Genomic DNA, 24,327 nt, shown 5'->3' with positions numbered 1-24,327 from the left:
GTGTTTATTTTTTTTTTTCGTTATTCAACAATATCTAATGCATTAAGGAATGAGACATTCTAAGGAACCCTTAACATATTAATAATAAACCACATAAAATGCGCTAACGATGGCTGAAAAATGAAAAAAACAAGATTGTGTTTATTTTAAATAAACTTTACAATTATCAACAGTTTTGAACGACTGATATCATTAATAAATCTTTTAATTAACTATAAATAATTATTAGTATTTCTCATTTAACATCTCTTTATAAAAAAATCTTTACACAGACAAGTAAAACAAAAATATTAAAAATTTTGATGAAAACTTTGTGCATGTAAACATGGTAAAATATTATATATTATTGACATAATTTTAGGGCTTTTTCCAAACGTATATTGATTTATAGAAAAATATTAACTAAACAAAACTAATTTTAATGTACTGATTTGGTGATTTATTTTATTTATATCTTATTTCTACATGAAAGTGGTTTCTATAAGTTTAGCTAATAAACAATCAAACTAAACAGTATGACTATAGCATGAATTAGAATAAAATTTATATAAAACCTAGTGATCAACAGAAACAATGACACATAGATTTTTTACTATTAATGTTACAGAGTAAAAATTTATGTTTCACCATTTATTCAAAAATATACATAAAAATCATAAACTCTCACACATGCACTTTCATTCTTTTCATTTTCTCAAAATAATACAGTGCATTCTTATAATTAAGATACTTACTTAAGATGAAATAATAATAATTATATTATAATCTTCAATTAATATTAGTTTAATACTTATAAATTCGTATTTATGAGATTAGTTTGGTAATTTGTACTGAAAATAGTAGGTAATTATGGACTTGATTTCTCTTTACAATTTTTTAATTTATCTATTTTCCCTTCTTCTTTTTCTTTAACTTCTACTACTTCTTTATTTAAATTCCCTGTAATACACTCTTCTTGTGAATTTGTATTATTTTTTAAAATGCAATTATCATTACAATATTCTGATACACTTGTTCGTAATCTTTTAGATTTTCCATAATCTGTAGAATTAGTTACTTTACTACGTTTTCTGTTTGATTTCTTTTCAGATTTCCTACAAAAAACAAACAAAAATTATACAATTTTTTAAAACTTTTCATATATAAGTAGTTAAAAAAAAGACAAAGAAATGAAATAAAGTAAAATATGGTTCCTGAATTTTAAAACTTCTTGATTTTTGGAAGCCCTTAAGTAAAAAAAAAAAAATCAGAATTTTGTATTTTTTTATGGACTACAACCACCTGTTAATCCATTACGAGTAATTCATTTGTATGCTGTATACAGTGATCTCTCTCCCTCTCTCTATTCCAATGGAACATTTATCTACCCTACAGATTTTAAATCTGAGTCCAATATTTTTTGTTTCTTTCAAAAACAAAATTAAAAAATATATAAATAAACAAATTAAATTTTTTCTAACATTAAACCTCCATGCACTTTATTATCAACTCTGAACTCTTATAAAAACAATCTTTTATGACAGTACATATAATCAGTTTTATTCTAAAAAAAATATAGGGATCCTCTTATAAGTAGAAATTATTATTTCAAATTTGTAACCTTATTACACCTTCCATTAAGAACCTATAACAATATAAAATAAAGAACACTAAACAACAAATGACTGGTAAATTGGTATATTATGACTAGCACACCAATCCATCCATTAGCACACTAATGAAATGTTGATGACTCTTGTTTAACTACGGGAAAAAACTGTAGGGAATATGCCTTTAATTACCTCATAAATGAATTAACAACTAAGTAAATACAAAAAAAAAATTTGTTTCAACTGTATTTCTATATTATAGTTTATTTAATAACCCCTTTTTAAGGGTTTTTAATTTCACATTGGTAAATTATTTTCATAAAAATTATATACAAATTTTATGCTTGATAAGAAACTGCTTTATTAACATTAAATTCTATAAATAATTTGCCTAGCGAATAAAAGCAGTATATAATAATTGTATATTTTATAGGCAATACAGAATTAATTAAGGTAAAACCTAAAAACATATTTTTCCTGCTCCTAAAGTTGGTTGGGTTTGCAACCAACTTGAAATATTTTCCAAGATTTAACTTAAAAACAAAGCAAACTTAACTTAAACTGGACATATGTTTATAAGACATCTTTCTGCTTATATTAATGCCTCAAAACTGCTCCCAAATTATTGTTCTGCAGTTTTGAATTTACCTGTACTTTGAATTAGTTAAGAATAAATGGGATATTTTCCTTTGATGTTATTTTTAATAATTTAATTAATACTCCAACATTATTTGATAAAACACTCATATACGAACAAATTTTATTTTTGTAACTTTGGAAAAAGTATTCTTGGAATGAAATTAGAGATATTCTAAATAAAACTGCATGTATTATGTTTGGTTCATGGAAATTTAGCAAACACATAAATTATGATGATACACATATAATTGTAACTCAATTATGTACTCATACAGAACATAAAAGCTGTAAATAAAAAAAAAAATCCTATATAAGATTGCAAATGTAAATGCCATTTTTAAGACATTTCAGTAATTTCTAAAATAAAACTTCAGTAACTTTTCAACCATACTTTTGAAAAACAAGTTTTTTTTGCATCTTTTGTGAGCTTTAAAATGGTTTAATTATCAAAATATAGCACTAATAATAAAAAAATATATATAACACTCCTGAAAATTGAAAGTCAAAATTTTAACTATTTTTAATTTAATTACATCTCCGTTTCCCAAAAAGTAACATTATGATGATCCATTTTTAGAATAACAATATATATAATGTTACATAGGATTTCTTTTCATATAGTGATGAAGAAAGTGATGAAGTTTTTATTATATAGTGATGAAGAAAGATAGGAGAAGTATAATTTGTAATCAAGAGTTGTATTCATAAATAAACTAGGATGGAAATGTCACTTGTTATAAAATCATTTTGCACTAAATGATACAAAATGTGTTGGTATCATCTTCTTCCATCACACAAGAGCAAAGTGCTTTAGGAAAGCATAACTTGCGTTCACTATTTAAAATTTGATCTGGAAATTATGAAAAAGGAAAAGATGGGTTGCTACTTTCAGTGTAATAAACAATTCTTAGTGAAAGAATTTTGAAATAAGCTTGACTCTTATGAATCAATGGATTACCAACTAAAAACAGTCTAACTGTTGAGTGATTTAAAATAATTGAAGAATTAAAAAGACACAGTAGAGAAGGTAGCCCTTGAAGAAGAAGAAACTAAACCATAGGTTGATACTGACATCATCTCTCTAACATTACAAGAAACGATGAGAAGCACTAAAACCTTTCATGATTTTATTAGCATAAAAAGATGCCCAATGTTAAATCTACTATATCATCTCTAAAGCACAACTTATTTTGTACAAAGTGAGTTCAAAAGAAAATTATAGCTTACTTCCATGAATAAATGATCTAAATACATTTTTTTTTAATTTGTAAAAAATGCAATTAGTAATTAGCAAAATAAATGTCACAAATAATGTTTTTCAAGCAGTAAAAATATTTTATAAACTTGTCCCTCCATCAAAAACATCAAAACTACCAGCCATCAAAAACATACTGAAGGTCATTTTTTATAACGTCACTCAGACATAATAGCTGAATTCTATTTGGTTCCTTCAATGATACTAATATCAAATTTCACTATATTTTAAAACATAATTTTTTCATAAACTAATGTTTCAAATTTCTAATGTTTATATAAAAGTAGTATTTTAGAACATAATTTCATGATTTTAAGAAATATTTTATTGATATTCTCCAGAAAATAAAGAAGGTTGAAATTGAGAAATTCCTGTTGTAAAGGTTTAGAATACAATGATTGACTCCTATTCTATCAAGAAATACATATCATTCATCTTATTATTATAATTTATTATGTATATGAACTGTTTTTATTATTATTACATTCTTATGGATGTATTTACAAGTACTTTAATGATGAAAATGAAATGAAAGCCAATAAAATGCCATATTCTTACCAGGAACAGAACTTGAAACTAAGAACAGAATACTTATAACTAAACTGATTACTATAAATAAATCATGTATGTGTAATTTAATAATAATAAACATGATGAAAAAAGATAAAAAGTGAGTGTTAAACATTCACTAAAAGTTTATTCTGTTCTTTAAATAAAAAATACATGTATTTAAGTTGTTTAGAATTTAATTCAAACAAACAAATTTAGATAGAAGTTTCTAAAAAAATCTACATTCCTCACTTATATAATACTTCATCACAAATATCACTGTTAAAACCAACAATAATACTAACAAGAATACAACCAACAAATATAAAAATTTTGTACTTTTCTAAGAAAAGCCAACAGTTTATATTCACACCTAGAGGAATGAAGTTTTTTAGAAGAGTACTCATCTAATTGCTATTCTGTAACCTGCTAATTGCCAATTCAGCCTATGAAAGTCACAGTTCAAAGCTGATATATAAAACCTGAATATAAAGGGCTTATTTAAAAAAAAAAAAAAAAAATTTAAATATTCATGCATCAATAGTGGTATGTTTGTATATTCCACACATTTATCACAATTAAACTTTGGAAAAGATTCATTTCATACAAAATAGGTTATAATTAATAATTAAATTATACTGAGATAACAATGAATAGCTACAGAAGAAGTGTAGCTGAGCAGATAGTGCTCAATATGTAACAAGTTCAACACTGTTGGTTTGTTTATTGATAACCTACATTTATTTTTGGGCATTATGAATTAATCACTTCAGCTTAAAACTTAAAAATTTTTCACTGTGTGAAAATTTCTGTGCCTGACCTACATTCAAAACTGGAAACTTCTGAATCAAAGGCAGAAGGGCTACTATTCCACCATGGAGGTTGACTAATTATTTTGTTTCACTCTTTCCAAATACATTACTTAGAATATTAATTAATTAAATTCACAAACAATTTTGAAAATAATTTCTTTTTTCAATAACAATGATACATTAATTACACTATCATCAAATGAACAGAACATTACAGACCTTGACAGATCATTCTCCTCAATTGCTTTAGGTATTTCTATATCCGATCCAAGCCTTGGTGCATCAGGTAATACCCTAAAAAATAAATTATAATAAAAATAACTGAATTTAGTTTAACTTTATACTACTACAAAATTGATAAGTTAAGGACCAAATGCATGGTGTAAATGTAACTGAACAGTAATTACACACTGACAAATAAGAACATTCACTAATAATATTTTACATTAGCCAATTAATGAAATGTTACGTATACGTGATAAATCTTCATCTATGATACAACTAAGATAACCAATGTGATATGAAAGCTAATTCAATTTGAGGCCAATCTCAGTACTTTCATGAAATTCTTAAATTTTTGTTTTATTTATTTAAAATAAATAGATGAAAGAATTCACACTAACTTATTATTTAAAGTTACTTTAAGCTTTAATTAAAACAGAGTTATGTTTAAAAATCTCAAATAAAAATAACTGTAAGGATAACCAGAAAATAAATTCCATTTTTAAATATAGCCATTAAGTGCTAAGGTCATGATAGAGCAGATGCTTGCCGAGTTTGTTGATTCAATGGTAAGGAACTGATCCTGTTTTCACACATCCATCCGGTACATACAGTTCATGGTATGTTCATAACATTTAAGCAATTGCATATGCTGCCAAATGTGAAATTCAATCTATAATCAATTTCCTGAATATGAGAAACATTAAACCGGCTGAAATTCACTGTTAAATGTTTATCACTGTTGATGTTTATCAAGAACAAGGACTCAAGGATTGATTCAACAGTAAGGAGATGGGTGGAATTTTTTAATGTAGGATGTGAAAATGTGGATGATGGATAAATGTGGATAAAAGGGGTGAGTAATAATAATTCCTTAGTGAATAACAAATTAAAGCATTTAAGATAAGGTTAGTGAGAACAGACAATTGATGATGTCAGTCTTTCTGCATTTTCTAAAAGTATCATGTTCACTTCTTCACAGAATTATGTCCAAGAAATAGATGAACTTATGCACTAGAAATGTTGTACGAGCTGGGAGCTGAAGATGCTTACAGAACAATATAGAATAAAATATCAATGAAATGTGTTGGCCTTCTTCATGCAAGAAGGAAACAGTTCTTGGGTCACAGTCAAATAGTCACAAGGGGTGAGTCAAAAGTGTAGCTTAGAATCCCTAAATTTGAGTGCAAACTCTTCATCAGTAGTTATGAAATTTAAGCAAACACTTTTTGTAAAGTTCATGTTTTCAGTGCTTTGGGAGAAAAAATAGTCTTGCTTGCGGACTTCCTGCCTCAAGGCTCCACAATGAATGTGGCATCCTATGATGAAATGTGGTGTGTTATGTTAATTCATGACAATGGGTGTGCATACTCTGGCAACAACGCAAAATCAGCTCATTATATTTAGCTGGGTACAATTTGATCATAACCCCTTCAGCTTACATATTTTCTCCAGTGGTTCTATGGTGTGACCATGTCAAACAAGCTGTACACATGTAGTTGATACCATAAATTTCCAACTAGTGTCTTAAAAATGGAAAAAACTGTACACAAAAGTAATGTAATGAAAAGTAACATGTCCAAATAGAAATAAAGATGTTTCATAAGTAAACTCTTATGTCAAACGTTGGTAATTAAGAAAATTCAATCATTTTCTAATTAACAAAATACATCAGTGAATAAAATTAGTTACACTCATAGAGATTTAAAAACATATATAAATACATAAACCTGCAATACTTACCTACGTAAAATTATAACAGCTCTTCGAGCTATTGTATCCTCTGGTCTAACACAATGTGTAATTTCATTAGCTGCAAACCCACTGCAAAAATATTAAAAGAATTTAATAAAGGAAATAATACTTGTATAAATTTAACAGTTAGCAGACTCTTACATGAAGTTTACTAAAGGTGAAAACTCGTAATTTATATTAAAAACATATTTAATACATATAAAAAAGTTACCAATGAGTTTCACAGCATACAGTAATAATGAAGCTTTAGTACAGTTTTTTGTATTAAATACTATATCAGGAGACTGCATAAACATTCACCAACAGATAAAAACCACTTATACAAGTACTACAAACAACAACATAACCTCAAACTTTGTGATACAGTCACCTAATTGAAACAAGAAACATATAAAAAGATAAAACTATAATATGCAAATTTTTCACACTGCATATTGAAACCAAGAAATACATACACTTGAATAACATTAAGTTTAAAAATACATTCAACTTGACAGAACAACATGTAAAATATACAATCTCAACAGAGATAAAATTATTCAAACATATAAATAAAAATTACTAGTATGAGTGTTCAAACCACTTTTGGGAATACCAAGAACTTCATTGATGAAGGCGCTTTGTTATGTACTAAACTTCAACTATGCCAAGCATGTGGAAATATTTGCTTTTAACAATTTAAAATAAAAATCAGTGATGATACCAGATAGTAATTGATGAGCCAAACAACAAATTTAAAAAATTTAATAATTTTTTTTATTTATACATAAATAAAATGAATCATATTATGAAACGGTAGTTTATTTAATAATATTTAACTGTACCTTAAAACATTTGATGGCCATCATCATTATCAAAGAAGTATGAGATAATTACTCAAAAGGATGCTATTGCACACCAAACAGTGACTTTAGTACTGTGTAATGAATCTTAAACCTGTTAAAGCCCATCAGGGCTAGGAACGAGGACGGTGTGGTGACTGGAAGTGTTACAAGGCAGGTGGTCTTCCTCTACGGGGTTGGGATGTGTGATGATTCTTGATTACCCACCGGGTTGGTCTAGTGGTGAACTCGTCATCACAAATCAGCTGATTTTGAAGTCAAGAGTTCTAAGGTTCATGACCTAGTAAAGGCAATTACTTTTATACGGATTTGAATACTAGATCGTAGATATTGGTGTTCTCTGGTGTACCTCTGGAACCACCATTAGGTAATACTTCAGAGGATGAGATGGATGACAATTTTTGTAGCATGTGAAAATGCCATGCCTGACTGAAATTCGAACCCAGGACCTCCAGATGAAAGGCCGTGACACTACCACTCACACCACAGAGGCTGGTATTCTCTGGTGGTTGGGTTCAATTACCAATACATCTCATGGAATAGTTGACCTAAGGCTATACTTCATTTATATTCAATCATATCATCCTCTGAAGTAATACCTTATGGTGGTTCCAGAGGCTAGACAATAAAAAAGAGAGAGTGAGAGAGAGTGTGTGTGTGTGTCTGTGTGAGAGAGAGAGAGAGGGTGATTTTTTTTGCATTTCTTTAGTATTTTTTGTTGCCAAATACCAGAAGTTTTGTTTATTTAAACCAGTGAAAATCTGATTTATCATTTATTAGCATATTGTAAATAATATCTTTGTTAATGTTTACAAAATTCAAAAGTTGGCAGCAAAAAAGGCTTATGAATAAATTGATCAGTGTCATTTAATGCCTGCACTAATTGAATATGCATCCAAGTGTAAAACCTTATGAAGAAACCTTCAAACATTTGCGTTTGACAAGCCATGATATAACTTTCAATGAAGGATTTATCATTAAGGGCTTCAACGCTTTGTAGCTCTTTACAGTTCCTACATTTTCAAGTGTACATACATTTCTTGTTTACCACAACGATTTTAGTTCAATGTTAACCCGATTATAATAAATTTTGCATCTAAACTTTATTGGTGTAGCATGTTGGATCCTAAAGAGGCAATGAAACAACCTTTTGGAGCTAGAAAAGAACTATTGCCATTTTTTTAGAATGCTTTAATTACAAATTTTTACTTTTCCAACATTACATCATAACTAGATGCTACAGAGAGAAGAATCTACAGTTACTATAGTTACAAATGGAGATCAAAAAATACATATAGAAACCTTTGCTCTCTTCAATCTATCTTCAAATGTTAATTGCACTTACTTCTTATATACCCATGATTTAAATAAAACTGACATAGTTTCATTTAAATTTCTTTACATCTCTTGTTTTGTTTCTGTACAACTTATCCCCCAGTAACTTTGATAGATGAGATGTCAAATTGATAGTGGTTTTTAAATTTAACATAAATTATCAAAGATAAGAGATGAGATTATTACTTATTACTAGGAAAAAATAGAAGGCCAAGGATTAAATAATGCAAGTTTTAAAAATAACAGAAAGTTATAAATCTGTTGAAAGTTATAAATATAGTAAGCTGATCTACATGGTTGAGTGGTAGCATTTTGACTTTTCACCCAGAGGTCATGGGTTCCAATCCTGGTGAGGTATGTCTCATTTTTCATATACTACAAAATTTTTATTTCACGTTCCCACAGCATAAATTTTGAGCTAATGAGATGAATTAATCATATAAAATTAGTTATATGTTATTAGTATTAATAACAATAATTCTATAATTCTATTAAATCTCTATTTTAGTTTTATTACAAAACTTACCTGAGAACTGTAACACAACCTCTCGACAATGGTAAACATAAAACCGGTTTACTAACACGAATTGGTTTAAATGTAAATTTACACCCAAAACTTAAAGCACTATCACTCATAAATGATACTGATACAATAGGCCTGTGAACAAAAATAGTTAAAATCTATAAACATTAAAATACTAATTAGTTATTTTTTTACAATTTACCATATCATCAGGTTTCAAACAATTTCAATCATTCAATCTGGAAAAAGAAATTGTGTTTGGATTATGTCTTTTTGAGTGTGTTTCTTTAAACTAGCAAACAACATTACTCACAGAACTAAGGCAAAGAGTCTGAAGTCTTATTCATAAAAAGAAATTAAATCATTTGGAATTTAAATGCCTCGAATATTCCAAAAATAAATATAAAATTAAACAAAATCTATTCATAAACACAAGAATTTTTTTTTAAAATTCATATATTAATTAAGTTATATGAACCAACCTATCAAATATATGCACTGGATCAATATGCGAAACAATACAGCCACCAGGTCTGTAATCATTAATTACAGCTGAATTAACAAATCCTTCTGATATAATTCCAGCTTTAATTAATGGATTTATAACTAATCTTGTTATCCATTTTGGTATTGGATCAACTTCACCGACTCTGTATAATCTTTCCATACCAGGCCCGCGACGAGCAAGTTGTGATCCATATGTATAGCCTTCACCAAAAAAATACCTGAAAAAAGAACTTAAGTTAATTTTCATAACAGTTGAATTTTTTTTATAAAAAAAATGATGAAAAGCAAAATATGTAAAACAAGATTTTTTGGTTGAAAAAATATCCTTTTCAACAACCTGTACAAAAATTATGTTAATAAATGTACTTTTCAATTAAAAGCTGTTTTAAACCTCAACAATACTGTTTTAAATAGCCAAGCAGCAAAGTAGAACTGTACTATGCTATAACTTAAATGAAGTAGGCAATTATTTTCCAATCTTTTAGCAGACAAAATGATAATAGTTTGTATAGTCATATACATTTAATAAATGATACAAATTTTCATTACTTGACTTTTACAGCCAGGCATTACATTTTTTTTTAACCCCAAGAAAACTATAATTTTGAGTTCTTGGTTCAAAAAATGATCAGAGATTTGCCATTTTTCAAATGTAATAAATTTCATCTCTTATGACCATAAAAAAGTAGAATCAAGGTGTCAGTTTATAGCGACTTGAGTGAATAAATAAATAAACGTGCAATATTAGAATATAATAAACAACCCTATTATTCAGTTAGAGGGAACAATATGTTCTATTCAGACTCCAATTAACTAACAAAACCTGTTACAGTGACTTAACTGTTTTTGTTCAGATGTATATCTATACATCAAGGAACAAAGCCATTCAACAAAAGTAAGTCTTATGGCACAATACATTTTAAAACTAACAATCAACTCAAATCTCATCTGTGTGTTTCACTGGTAGGTCGCAATATTGGATCAACATAAAATTAAATATGGGAATGAGATCATAAGTCTAGAATTTCACAAGAAATGGAATGGTACACATTTTTATTATTATTTTAAACATGTCAAACTTCCTCATAAGATGTTCTCGCTCTTTTAAACTAGTTATCATTTTTTACAAATATTTTCCCTATATAGAATAATAATAATGTATAAATATATATACAAAATTGCTTTCCAAACACTTCTTTATGTATAATTTTTATACTAATTTTATTTTTGCACATAATCACGAAAATAACAAAATTACATATTTTATTTTTAATAATAAAAAGAAAATTCAATAAACAATTTCTGGAATAAAACATAAAATGTTTAACTTGTATTAAAATTTAGGTACCCTCTGTAGAAAAATCATATTCAGGGTTATCATCAAACTAATATTTTATAAAAAGAAACAGAAATTCTGAGATACACCGCCGGCAACTTAAAATAATAACAAATTATAAATAATTTAATCCTAAAATAGTAATTTCCTTTAAAAATTTCTTGAGTAATTAAATTAGAATAATAACTTTTCAATTTATTTGATTCCTAGTAACCATACAAATAACTGAGAATTGTATTCTGTAAAGTTTCTTGATTCCTTTATATTATTAGGTAAAAAATTGTACAACTTCAGAGCCACAAATGAATTAGTTCCAATACTGACAAAGGTAACCCAAATTTATTATTCCTACCAAAATTACACTTGACATATATGTGTGTTACTCCTTTATAAAATGTATAATACATACCTTTATAACAAAAAAATTTAGTGTTCTAAAAACATATAAATATCTTAAGGGCAAGATGCTAAGTTTTTTAAAAAGTGAAAAAGAATTAATTAATCTATTTTTTATGAGATATCATTCTTATTAAATGTTTTTGTGCTAGCAATAATGGCATTATATTAGAATAATATATAACTTTCCTCCAACAAGTTACACCATACATTAATTTCAATTTTATTAAGTAGTGATACAACATTCTTATTAACTTTGTTGTACAAAATGTCTTTAAGAAATAAAATTTATATATATCTAATATGATTTCTATTTTTAAATTATTTATATGTTTCTTCCAAGACAGATTCACATTTAAAATTACTCCCAGATAGTTAACCCACATCTATTTGCAGTATAGTTCAACATGTACAGTTTAAGTTCGTTTTACAGTTTAAATTGTGATATTTTAAGCTGTATAATATTTCTGACAGATATATTAATTGAAAAATTATATAATCTACCTTTATTATGCTGTGTCATTTACAAATGTTGTCACTCTACCATTAAATTTTCCACTACATAAATCATTTATGTATATAATAAATAAAATAGTTCCAAGTATAGAACCTTGTAAAATATTGTACTTAACAGCACCTTGAGAACTCATTTTTTCTAATTTGACCTGTTGATTTTTCCCTCACATATGTCTAACCATTAATTGTACTTATTCCAGCTTTTCAGAGTTTGTCAAGCAAATTATTATAAAAGGTTTTTTCAAATCCAACAACAAACCTGGAACTTGCTAATCTTTGTTTACCTTCTATTATATTGCACATAAATTCAGAACGGCAACTCAGTATTTTTTCTTGGTGAAAATCATGATTTTTACTGAAAATATTTGTTTTTTTCAAGGAAATCTATTAAACTAATTTTTATAATTTTTTCTAGAATTTTTTGAGACCTAAGGTAATAATGATATATGCTGATAAATATTATTTTGTCTTTACCGTCAAAACAGATGTTCTGAATATAGTGGGAAAGTCACCTTTGGTGATACTCAAATTAAACAAATGTGTCAACTGAAGTAAATTCAACTTGTTGATGGTTTGAACAGTGTAGCAAGCTGTGTGCATGTGGGTCTGTCTTGGTACCCATCGTGCAAAGACTTTATGGAATCGTGCTCATTGTGGATAATTTGATGGGCAATAACATGAATGACGTTCAAAGAAGATACTACCTCATCGATGGTAACTCACTTATTTGTCAGAACCACCTCTCTAGCTTGGTGAATCTTATCATCCATGGGGGAAAATGATGGCATCCTGCTCAGTCTTCGTGTTTCTGGCCACTTTTAAACTTTTTAATCGATAAAAAAAAACTTTTACATGACAAAGTACTGTCCCCATATTGTGATAAAAGTCTATGATAGATTTTATTCCCTTTCACATCCTCTGCCGACCAGGGAAATCAGATTACTATTTGTTGTTCCTCCTTGATGCAAACTCCTGGCAGAATGAACATGTTTACGCTGTAACAGCCAGAAGACAAATGGCGCTATTGGGATCAAACTTCGCACACGTCACCTCAGTCATACCAATTCTAAGCACACATGTGCAGAAATTAAAGTGTAGATAACTTTTGGCTCGCTCCAATTTAAGTAATACTTATTTTTTGCAGATATGAAAAACAACAATGGACTTCCTCTTAATGAATAAGCCATGTACAGGGTGATTCAAAGAAATGGGAAATTTAAAAATTTAAATAACGTTAATGAAAAGTTTTTTTTAGAAAATGAATTTTATTTCATGTAATTATACAAATGTTGCCATTTTAGGATACATACATTTTAGTTTATTTTTTAAAGATGACATCTTGCACGTGACCTCCTCTTCTACGTAAACACTCATGAAGTCTCTTCGTTAAATTGTTCATGGTTTGACAAAACATCTCAACTGGAATTTCCGCAATTGCTTCTCGGATCTTTGCCTTCAGTTCTTCCGTTGTAGCAGATCTACTGTGGAACACTTTGCTTTTAAGGTGACCCCACAAAAAGTAATCGTAAGCTAAGAGATCAGGCGATCTGGGAGGCCATCTAATGTCACCATTTCGTGAAATGACACATTGTCCAAACAATAGGCATACAGCCGCCATCGTTATTCGTGCAGTATGTGACGTTGCTTCGTCTTGTTGAAACCAGGCTGTGTTAAGAATTGTTGGAAATTTCTTTTGTTGTTCCACAACAAAGGTTTCAAGCACGGCTACGTAACGAGCCGACGTCACTGCAATCGCAAGACCGTTGTCATCCTCAAAAAAATAAGGGCCTATAACACCATAAGATGACATAGCACACCACACGGTCACTTTCTGGCTGTGAAACGGACGCTGGTGTAGCTGCGTAGGATTTTCTTATGCCCAGTATCTGAAATTTTGCTTGTTAACAAATCCACTGAGATGGAAATGCGCTTCGTCTGACATCCGCAGTTCGTGAACGAACTCTTCGTTATCATTTATCTTCTGAAGCATTACATTACAAAATTGTGCTCGCACAACTGCATCGTTTGGTTTCAGTTCCTGGACGATCTGCAACTTGTATGGATGGTATTGCAAGTCCTTCACTAACATTCTTTGAACACTTGATCTATGCAATTGTAAAGATGCTGAGAGACGACGGATTGACCAATGTGGACTTTGTGTGACAGCATCTTGTAAAGCTTGAACATTCTGTGGTGTACGGATGGTTCGCTCACGGCCTGGAGGTTTCTTTTTCATTGCCGAACCAGTTTCCTCAAAATTAGATATCCATGTTTTAATTGCATGTGCTGATGGAACACGGTCGTGCCGTCCCAGACTAAAATGACAGCGAAATTCTTTACGCGCTCCCTCCACACTGTCATTGTTTTTGTAAAACACTTTGATAGCAAATGCAAGTTGCATACCACTCCAAGGATTCATGACAACTAAATGGCAGGTTAGGTTAGAGAGGCTGGCGCCACTTATCAAGTGGTACCAATCGCCAACGGCTACCAACACAACTTTCAAAATTTCTCATTTCTTTGAATCACCTGTATATGGAACAACTTCATACCTGGGAATAGAAGTTAACATAACACTTCAAATTATTTAAATCAAGGAAATTCCTACAGATTTTGTATCACTAAGTTCTATGAAACTTGATTAGTCTTGCATCATTTGTAAAATAAATGTTAACTGCGGATTGGATACTATGACAACTAGTGTAATTAGTTGAATAGTAAATATATACTGCTGCAGCTCTTCTGATAAATAGCTGCACTTGTTGTGGGAAATAACCCAGTTACTAAAAATATTAAAATCAGAGAGATGTATTTAACTAAAAACAATGAGTTCAACAGAAATGAGACTTCATACAAAATTTAACATTGGTGAAATATAAAAAAAATCAACAAATATGAGTTTTTGTGTATTAAATAATGATAGAAATCTCTTCTATTACTTCATAAAATGTAGATATTACCGTAGAATTAATTTATACATTTCAATGTACACTATCAATTTTTAATGAACAGATTTAATAAAGTTTTGTATTATTCATTTATACTAAAATATCTTAAAATTGATACAAATAAATTATAAAGATTCAATAAACTAGTAATACATCAATTGAAATAAAATTTAGCATATTATACTCACTTATTACGAAGTGGTGCACGATCAACAGTGCATGCTTTATATTTTCCCTTTTCACCTTTCTGTACAACTTTATCTATTTTCTGTTCAATCTCTAAACACTGTGCATCATCAAATAATTTATGTTGCTGAACACCCGTTTTAATTAAATTTAAAAGTGCTAATTCGTCAACAATATTATCATTCTGAATGAAATCATTGTTATTCACTAACAACCTAAAACAAAATAAAACTTTAATGAGCAAAATGAAATATTTTAAATATACTAATAATATAAAATTTAATGAACATATATTTGATTTCTTCTAATTTTTCTCATTCTAGATTGTAAAACATTTAAAGATATTTATAACATCTTTAATGTCAATAATTCATTCATAAATATCTATTTCAGCGTTACCTTGCACTTCTGTTCACAAGAGAACACTATAAAATTAATGTACAAAAGCAAAATAACCATTTTATGCGAGCTTTGATTAAAGGGAATCAATCACATGATGTTAACAATAAAACTAATTCATGAAGTGAACATAGTGTTTATCAATAAGGTCCAGTAAATATTAATGAAGCACCCAGTAAGGAACAGTTTAATTACAACTATAAACTTTTTATCAATCCGATTATCTGAAATTCTTAAAATCTGTTATATATAAGTAAGCTATATTAAACAATGCAAATAAAATATGTTACTTGTATTAATAAGAGGGCCACTAGTTTTGTTACATGTTTTCCTTTGTAGATACAGATTTTCAATTCACATGCTCTATGTATGGCTTAATACCCTACCAATTTTATTAAGCTATTGTGAAGAAATTATGTCATTTGGAAAACAATCCCCTTATATCATTTCTGGCATTCTGCAGTATGCGAAGAATTAATTACATTAATTGTCAAAAATTAAATCCTTCCAGCCAAACAACTTTTACTATGTCTTCAAGTTATAATTCCTGACAGTTTGCACAACCGAGTTAATAGTTTATAAAGAATTTCACTCGTTTAAGTAAAATTCGAATTAATTTTTTTATATGTAAAAGTATTTTTTTTCGAGTAAGTCTACCCAAACATATTAAATTCATACTAACATCGGGGCAATGGTAACTAGACAAACCAAATATCGTAAATAAACGAATAAAATAACAGACGTGTTTTTTATAACAACGAACTTTTCAAACAACATACAAGTACGTACATGACAACTATATCATCATTTGAATAAGGTATTAATATAGCTACAACAATTGACATTGTATTTAGTATACTGTACAATCTTATGATATTAGGGAATTAATTAACAATAAATTGCTCAATACTGATACACTGTCGTGCAATAAGGAACATTTTTAAGGTGTTTTTATTGACATAACCTTAACGATATCTTTCAGCTTAAAAAATTTAAAAAAAACATTCTGACACGCTAAGTTTTAACTAAAAGAAGAAACTTTTACAAATCATCTACAGATTTTTACCTTTTTTCTTCAGTCAGGTGTTTTCCGTGACTATTCTTTTGTTTAAATTGTATTTTTTGCCTCAAATCAGTATAACCTTCAGCCATGATGCAATAGCAGGCATGCAGCAAAATTATTAGTAATTAAAAAACATCGGATTAACAACTTCCCTGATAAACATAATTTTATTCATTTAAAAATAAGCCAACCTACAGTAATTTTCTTTTATTAGTGGTATAAATAAGTGAATTTAACAGAGTGAATTTCATCAGTCAGTTGGCAAGCTTGAATACCGAATGAATTCAAAACATGTGGATTAAAAGATAAATCGACTTTGGCATGTATTGTAATTCCAAATTCTATTTACTTTGTAAGAAACTGTTTAATTTTATAATGCCAGTCACTATATTGACAAATATTTCATTCAAATAATTTAATTTAGTCTAATGATATTTTTTAAAAGGTTTCTAAATATCTGCAACTGTGCCTCCAGAGTATTCAAGCTTTTCTAAAACGAATCAGTTTTTAAAAAAATTATTGTATTTCATCATGTTGATCAACAAATCAATTGTATAATAAAAGAATCTACTTTAATATTTGTTCATAATTGAAATTTTCAAACGAGGAATAAAAGATAAACTACCATTATTATAACAATTTTTTAAGAAAACTACTTGACATTCAGATGGAGCTCAATCTTTTGTGATTTCTCACTCAGGGTTAATTTTAATAAAAGTTTAAAGGCCTAAAATAAATTATTTCTAAAAATAAATATAATAATTCCTAGTAATACAGACTGATTAATATAACAGATTTTGCACATTTTTAACAGACTAAAAAAGGAGTTATGTATTCAACCTGTATATTCTTTTTTATGTTTGTTCACACGTAACTGTTTTTTTTCTATTAATCTGATCGAAATAAGAATTGTTGCAATTGATGTATCTGCTTTTCACAGTTTACCATATTGAAACACATTTTTTAGACACAAAAAATCAGTCACTGGGTTGGTCTAATGGTGAACTCATCATTGCAAATCAGCTGATTTTGAAGTCAAGAGTTCTAAGGTTCTAATCCTAGTAAAGCAGTTACTTTTATATGGATTTGAATACTCTACTGGTGTTCTTTAATGGTTGGGTTTCAATTAACCACACATCTCAGGAATGGTCGACCTGAGACTGTACAAGACTATACTTCATTTACATTCATACATATCATCCTCTGAACCCCTGTTCTGGGGACTAAACAGAAAAAGAAAGAGATGCAAAAAAGTAGTCTGAAAATTGAAAAAAAAGTTTTTTGCTGTTCAGCAGGTCTTGATATTTTATATGTATGCGCCATGTTAGATGATGTTATATATGGTCTTCTGTAGAGCAGGTAATGTGAGTTTTTGCACAAGACATGCAGCACCATTAATGCAATAATAAAAAATCACGATATCTTGTCTTAAACCTTTGAAATTCCAATTGGCCAGTTGTAACAACTTCACCGTAACGCAAGTTATTTAAATCAATGAACTCCATGTCATTTCTTTGTCTTATGTTTATTGTTAGCTTGCAAAATAAAAATAAATTTATTTCTGCTTCACACCAAGGAGATTGAACAAAACACTAATGGTCTTTGACTGATGGCAACTATATTATATCACCAAAAAGGAGCACATTAACTCTGCCGAATAACTTATCATTATTAATCAAACACAGAAAATTATGAAATAATTATTTTTAGAAAAAACTGTAACTGACATTAAAATGTGTTTAAAAATAAGAAATACTTTCATTCAAATACTTAATTTCTTGACGCTTTTTTGAATTGGCGCCAAAATACAAGATTATACTCTTATATAATACTTGAATGAACCTACAGATGGAGAGTATAATAAAAATACATAATAATTGCAAACAGAAAAGCAATCAAAGCACATAAATATGAATTCCACTGATATAAAATATCAGTACTGGTTTTTATTGAAGTATACGTACACAATATTATAGAAAAAATTTATATTATACCTAGAAATTTTGTAGAAGCAGTTGCCGATTCAAAAAAGTATCTGGGAATTAAGTATCTATAAATTATTTCTTATTTTTTAGTCCATCTTGATGTCAGTTCTATATTTTTAAAAATAATTATCACATTGAATTGTTTAGGTCTATCTTTTTAATTATATTTTTTTGGAATTAAACTAAAAATTTGAGCAGATCTGGTCTGTAAAGATCAGTTTTAAATTATAACTTTCTGAACAAATATTCTCAAATTGTTTTTTTTTATCAAAGAACCTGGCTTTTTTTTTATTCTGTTAACAAAAAATTTTAATTATTTATTTTTTTATTTTTCACTCAAATAAAAACATACACAAGTGATTCAGCTGGTAGAAAATATACGTACAAAAAATGCAAAATGTAAGAATAGTTAGAATGCTAAGTGACTAGGATTGAGTTAAGTTATAACCAATAATTGGAATTGAAGAATTTAGTAATTATTTAGAAAGAAAACAAGCATTCACAAGACAATATTGGCATATATTGTTGCTTTCAACGTGCTGATTGTAAATATACAAAAAAAAAGTGTTGCTTTATTGTAGTATATTTAAGACATTCTTAAATATACTTCACTGAAATTTGTGTTGACTGATTTCAGTTACACGTATGGTAGATAGATTGTACGATTAGTAAAACATTAATGCAATTAAAATCTATATAAATAAAAATGTAAATGTTTTTTGGTTCAAAATCATAAATCTCCAAAAGTTCTTCGCCAATTATTTTGAATTTTGACACAATGTTGCATTCGAATACGTGTGCTTTTTATATACCTAAGATGTCACACCTGTGACAGGTAAAAACATGTTTTTTTTAAAAACAGCGATATCTGTTGGACATAAAAGCAACACACACAATACTAAATATTTTATGATTTCATTTCAAAGTTTCTGATATGTGCCTGCTATAGACTAAAAAATTACTGGACTGATTTACGCGCAGAGAAAAAGGGAAAGAGAGAAAAATCAAAAATGGTAAAGAGGGGAAAAAGGAAATGGAAAAAGGGAAGGAAAATGAGGGGAAAGGGAATATGGTAAAAAAGAAAAGGGGGAGAGGAAAAGTTATATTTTGTGAAGTTCCATAATGTTCATTTTGTTGTTTTAACAAACTTTCAATTGTGATCATTTAATGTATACATATATGTACTCAATCTAGCAACAGCGAAGTATTGCCGGGTCTGCTAGTACAAAAGTAAAATTAAATGAGTTTCTGAACTTCGTACAATAGTGGCAAACATAACCTAATGCTTGCTTACCTCATCTAATTAACTTTAAATATTACACTGGCCAATTGGTAGGCTTAATTAATAAATACATACAATAACAAATTATTTTGTCTGAAAATAATGCATATTACACTTGTACAGTACTGGATTATGAAATTTTTGGTGAGAGTACTGTGTAACTTATCAGGCACATAACTTTGGTGAAAGGGGTCAAAATGATATTTTTCATGCTACATCTAAGCCATTTCCATTAGAATAAAGAATATAAAAATATAGTTGTTTGATGACTATAACAACATACGTCAAGATTGACTTTTGAATACATGTCATCTTTCTAAATAACTAAAAATTCTAAAATAATTCATCTTTCTAAAAATTTTTTATGAACTCTTTTACACATAAACTTTTAGTAATGTATTGCCTAAGATGAATGTGATAAGTCTTGTATAATGCAATGTTTTATACAAGAAGTAAATTAAAAACTGTAAAAACTAGAAAGCTGAAATTTTGCACTTTAACAATCTAATTAAATAAAAAATTATTTCTGTCTCTAGATACAGGACAATGAAAAATTTCCTATCACACATAAGGCATTAAAATTACCAATTTCGTTTATGTCACAAGGTTTAAGTTTGGAAAAGACTCCATAAGAGTAAAATTTCTTTATGAATTCTATATGATGAGCAGTATTACTGCAAGTTAAAATTACTAAGAGATATGAGTAGTGTTTACTGTACTATTTAAAAAAATTATTTTTTATTTCTAAAAATACATATTTATTTTTTATTACCAATGATTTCAAACTCGAACCTCTTCTTTTTATTCAAATATGTCTTATTTCTAAAAATACATATTTATTTTTTATTACCAATGATTTCAAACTCGAACCTCTTCTTTTTATTCAAATATGTCTTCAGTGATATTGGTTTCACACCATGTAAATTTCCATTATATTTATCCTTTGAGTAACTCTCATATTAACCTTCCGTTTTTTACAGTATTTGACAAAAAAGATTTAATAGCATAAAGTGATGCACCAGAGTGATCATGGTAGGATTATAAGCAGCTAGTTACTAAATACTATGAACAAAAACAAGAATGTATTACCTGGGTGATGCAAACTATCAGTGTTTCTATATCCTGTAATTATATTACTATATATATAATATTATTATATATACTATATATTATTATAATATTTTTTCTACCACTATTCTGAAACTGTAGTCTAATTAAACTGTTTTTAAATTTCACTGACAGTTAGTTTTGATTTTATAACTCGGTTAAAAAATCAAAATATTTTATACTCTGCATCAAATTTAACAGATAATGAAGGTGGGGGTGAATTCAACTTTGAGGACACCAAACAGTTTGTATCTGACACTGCCATGTTCATTGAACATTATGTGATATATTCATGACTGCCCTGTCAGTCATATATTTCTTGTGCTATAAATAATTATTTGCATATAACTCAACTTGAGCCACCCTTCTTGATTGTATCATAAGATATTTAGTATTGTGTGTGTTGCTTTCACGTCCAACAGATAGCGCTGTTTTTTAAAAAAAGCTAGTTTTTACCTGCCACAGGTGTGACATCTTAGGTATATAAATTTATTATATAGGATATAAAAATTAAAAAGTTAAAAATTTTTCAACTTTGTAATTTTTATAGAAAAATATAAAAAAATTTTAAAAATTAATATTAATTAAAATTAATTTTTACATATATAAAAATACGAAGTCAATTATGATAAAATAAAATTAAACATGATAAAAAACAAAATATACTACTTGTTTGGCCAGCCATTACTATAGTACTCTAGAAGTTATACAATAAATTTTATATATTATGTATTAATTATCATTTTGAGTTTAATATGTAATTTAGTAATAAACAATAATTACAACTGATGATATAGTTGCCACAAAAGTACTATTGCAAACATTATGAACAAATATAGTGAGCGACATTCTACTTTTATTTAATTCTGTAGGGTGGATCAAGTTGAGTTATATACAATAATGATTAGTACAGAGGTGATATGGGTCTTGAAAAGATAGATTTTGGAAAAGTAATTATTTATCTATTAATCAATCAGTAATTACAGATGACAAATAGTATACGGAGTGACCTGGTTTATATCTTGGATGTAGTAAACTTTTATTGAGAATTATAGTTTGTTTAATTTTATATGAAATCCTTCGAAAATATATTCAGCAGAATTTTACACAACTATCAGTCATCAATATGATTATATTTCACGATACCTAATATTAAAAAAATTAGTTTAATTGAAAATAACAGTAAAAGTAAGTTATTTCATAAACATAATTTTTTACTACAATTTCATGCAAATTTGTATGTAGCTTTTCTCTTCTCTCTTGATTCATTACAACTGTTAAAAAAGTATTTTGAAAAAAGAAAACATAAAGCAACAGGTATAATATTTTTTTATCACAACTCAAAACTACTAGATAACAGTTTTTAATAAAACTTTATAACAGTTGTTAGCTGATGAATTCAATAGTCTACCAGCCCAAATTTGTTTTCTCTTTGTTTTATTTACTATTTTTTTACAAATCAACTTTTCTAAATAATTTCCCTCAGCCTGTGTTGAGAAGATTATTCACATAAAATTTTGCGAGTAAGTTTTTTCAATTACAAGTCAGAAAATGACAAAGCTTGTATTAAATGAATTTGTGTGGGTAGTTTGTATGCAGTCTTGATTTGAAATGACTTGCTTTACAATATTCTAGTCATATTACAACAGCAGTAGTCGATAAGATAACTGTACACAAATTACACAAGGATTAAAAGCTAGCTTATTTCTACAAATAGTGAACAGCAACCAAACTGTTATCAATCCTGAGCAAAGAAAATAGAAAAACATTCTGTGTAATAATAATCTGCAATATGGTGAGTATGTGGAAAGCGATAATTGTAGAATGAAAAATACACAGAATCAACCGAACCATTGATGCTCACAATTTACTTGTTACTACAACTGTAAATTTACTACTACAGTACTGCTCAAATTAATTGGAATACTCAGTGAAAATAACAGATTCCTCTTAACACACAATTTACTAGCAATAAAGAGTACAAACTTATAATTTAATAGCCAATATATACTCCCTTGTTCTTTATTACCTCCTGAGAACATTTAGGCATTGATTCGACTAGTTTTTACAGTTCATCATGACACCATAACTTGATTATTGAAGAAATCTTTATTGTACAGTTTTCTTTGGCAAGTTTTTGTTTACATATTGACCACAAATTCTCAATCGGGTTCAAGTCTGGAAAATCCTGTTCCCAGCTGGAAACAATTTTTTAAGAGTGTAACCACTCTTCTCTGCAGTAAAGATATGTATTTATCACTCCTTATACTGGAACCACTGGTCTGGTTCATGAAAGGTCATACAGTCCCCCAAAAAATTTTCTTTGGAGGATTTTTGGTGTTTGCAGGCTATGAGCGGATGATGTAATCTCATTTAGACTTCTGTATACAAACTTTATGTGATTAATCAGAAAAGAAAACTATTTTCCATTGTACTGCACAACCTTTATAGGTTCTAGCTTATTATAAACATTTCTTGCAGATTATTGCAGAAAGCAGTTGCTTTTTCATTTGTTGATAGCTCTCTGACCGACTTTCCAGTCTTCATTTAACAGTATTTTCACATGGATATCAACACAGTTTTTTCCTCATTTCTCTATTTATATCTACAGCAGGTAACTCATGATTCATTTTGGTTTTTCTATTTCATAATGGTCTCTCTGAGGAGTGGTTTTCCTTTTATGACTGTACTTTCCTTCTTTTTTTTTGGGAGAAAAAGAACCATTATTTTTAAACTGCTTTAAAATTTTGTTTACTGTAGCCAAATATACAGGGTGTCCCATATAAAACGCAACCCATCAATCACTCATCCAGGAAATTACAAAAGTCAAGCTTACTCCCCTACTCGTTACTGAAATGGACTCGTACAACATCTGAACATCGCGGCGACGCAGTAGAACACTACCGATAGTAACAGGAAAGCAATCATAACGTTCAGTGTATTGCTAGAGACAAGATGGTGTTCTCGCTAGATGAACGTGTTTTCATTGTCGAGTTGTACTTCAGTACGAAATCAGTGGTTGCAGTGCAAGATTTGTTTCGCCATAAGTACCCAGATAAACCAGCTCCTAACAAAACATCA

The 24,327-nt window shown here is 28.5% G+C and overlaps 1 protein-coding gene across 2 annotated transcripts; it reads right to left on the bottom strand.

The window, feature by feature from the left end:
- Positions 1 to 367: 367 nt before the first annotated feature.
- LOC142329926 (RNA demethylase ALKBH5-like) lies at positions 368 to 16,967 on the bottom strand. 2 transcript variants are annotated; one of them, XM_075374883.1, is made up of 7 exons: positions 16,876 to 16,967; positions 15,413 to 15,625; positions 10,004 to 10,246; positions 9,525 to 9,656; positions 6,810 to 6,890; positions 5,064 to 5,138; positions 368 to 1,094 (listed from the first exon to the last, which is right to left on the bottom strand). In XM_075374883.1, the coding sequence occupies exons 1-7, from the start codon at positions 16,959 to 16,961 to the stop codon at positions 848 to 850; spliced, it is 1,077 nt and encodes a 358-aa protein (XP_075230998.1). In that variant the 5' UTR covers positions 16,962 to 16,967; the 3' UTR covers positions 368 to 847. The 2 variants fall into 2 exon arrangements, with proteins under 2 accessions (XP_075230998.1, XP_075230999.1); XM_075374884.1 differs by lacking the exon at positions 9,525 to 9,656.
- Between the last annotated feature and the right edge of the window lie 7,360 nt (positions 16,968 to 24,327).

The sequence above is a fragment of the Lycorma delicatula genome, chromosome 9 (assembly GCF_047948215.1).
Source record: "Lycorma delicatula isolate Av1 chromosome 9, ASM4794821v1, whole genome shotgun sequence".
Classification (NCBI taxonomy): Eukaryota; Metazoa; Arthropoda; class Insecta; order Hemiptera; family Fulgoridae; genus Lycorma; species Lycorma delicatula.
Note: the sequence above shows the minus strand (reverse complement) of the source record. Positions and strands in the feature narration are given on the sequence as shown.

Coding starts and splice junctions, on each gene's coding strand:
- LOC142329926 (XM_075374883.1), bottom strand. CDS start 16,961: ATGGCTGAAGGTTATACTGATTTGAGGCAAAAAATACAATTTAAACAA. Junction 9,657..10,003: donor CCAGTGCATATATTTGATAG/GTTGGTTCATAT, acceptor TTTTGTTCACAG/GCCTATTGTATCAGTATCAT. Junction 1,095..5,063: donor GAGGAGAATGATCTGTCAAG/GTCTGTAATGTT, acceptor TGTTTTTTGTAG/GAAATCTGAAAAGAAATCAA.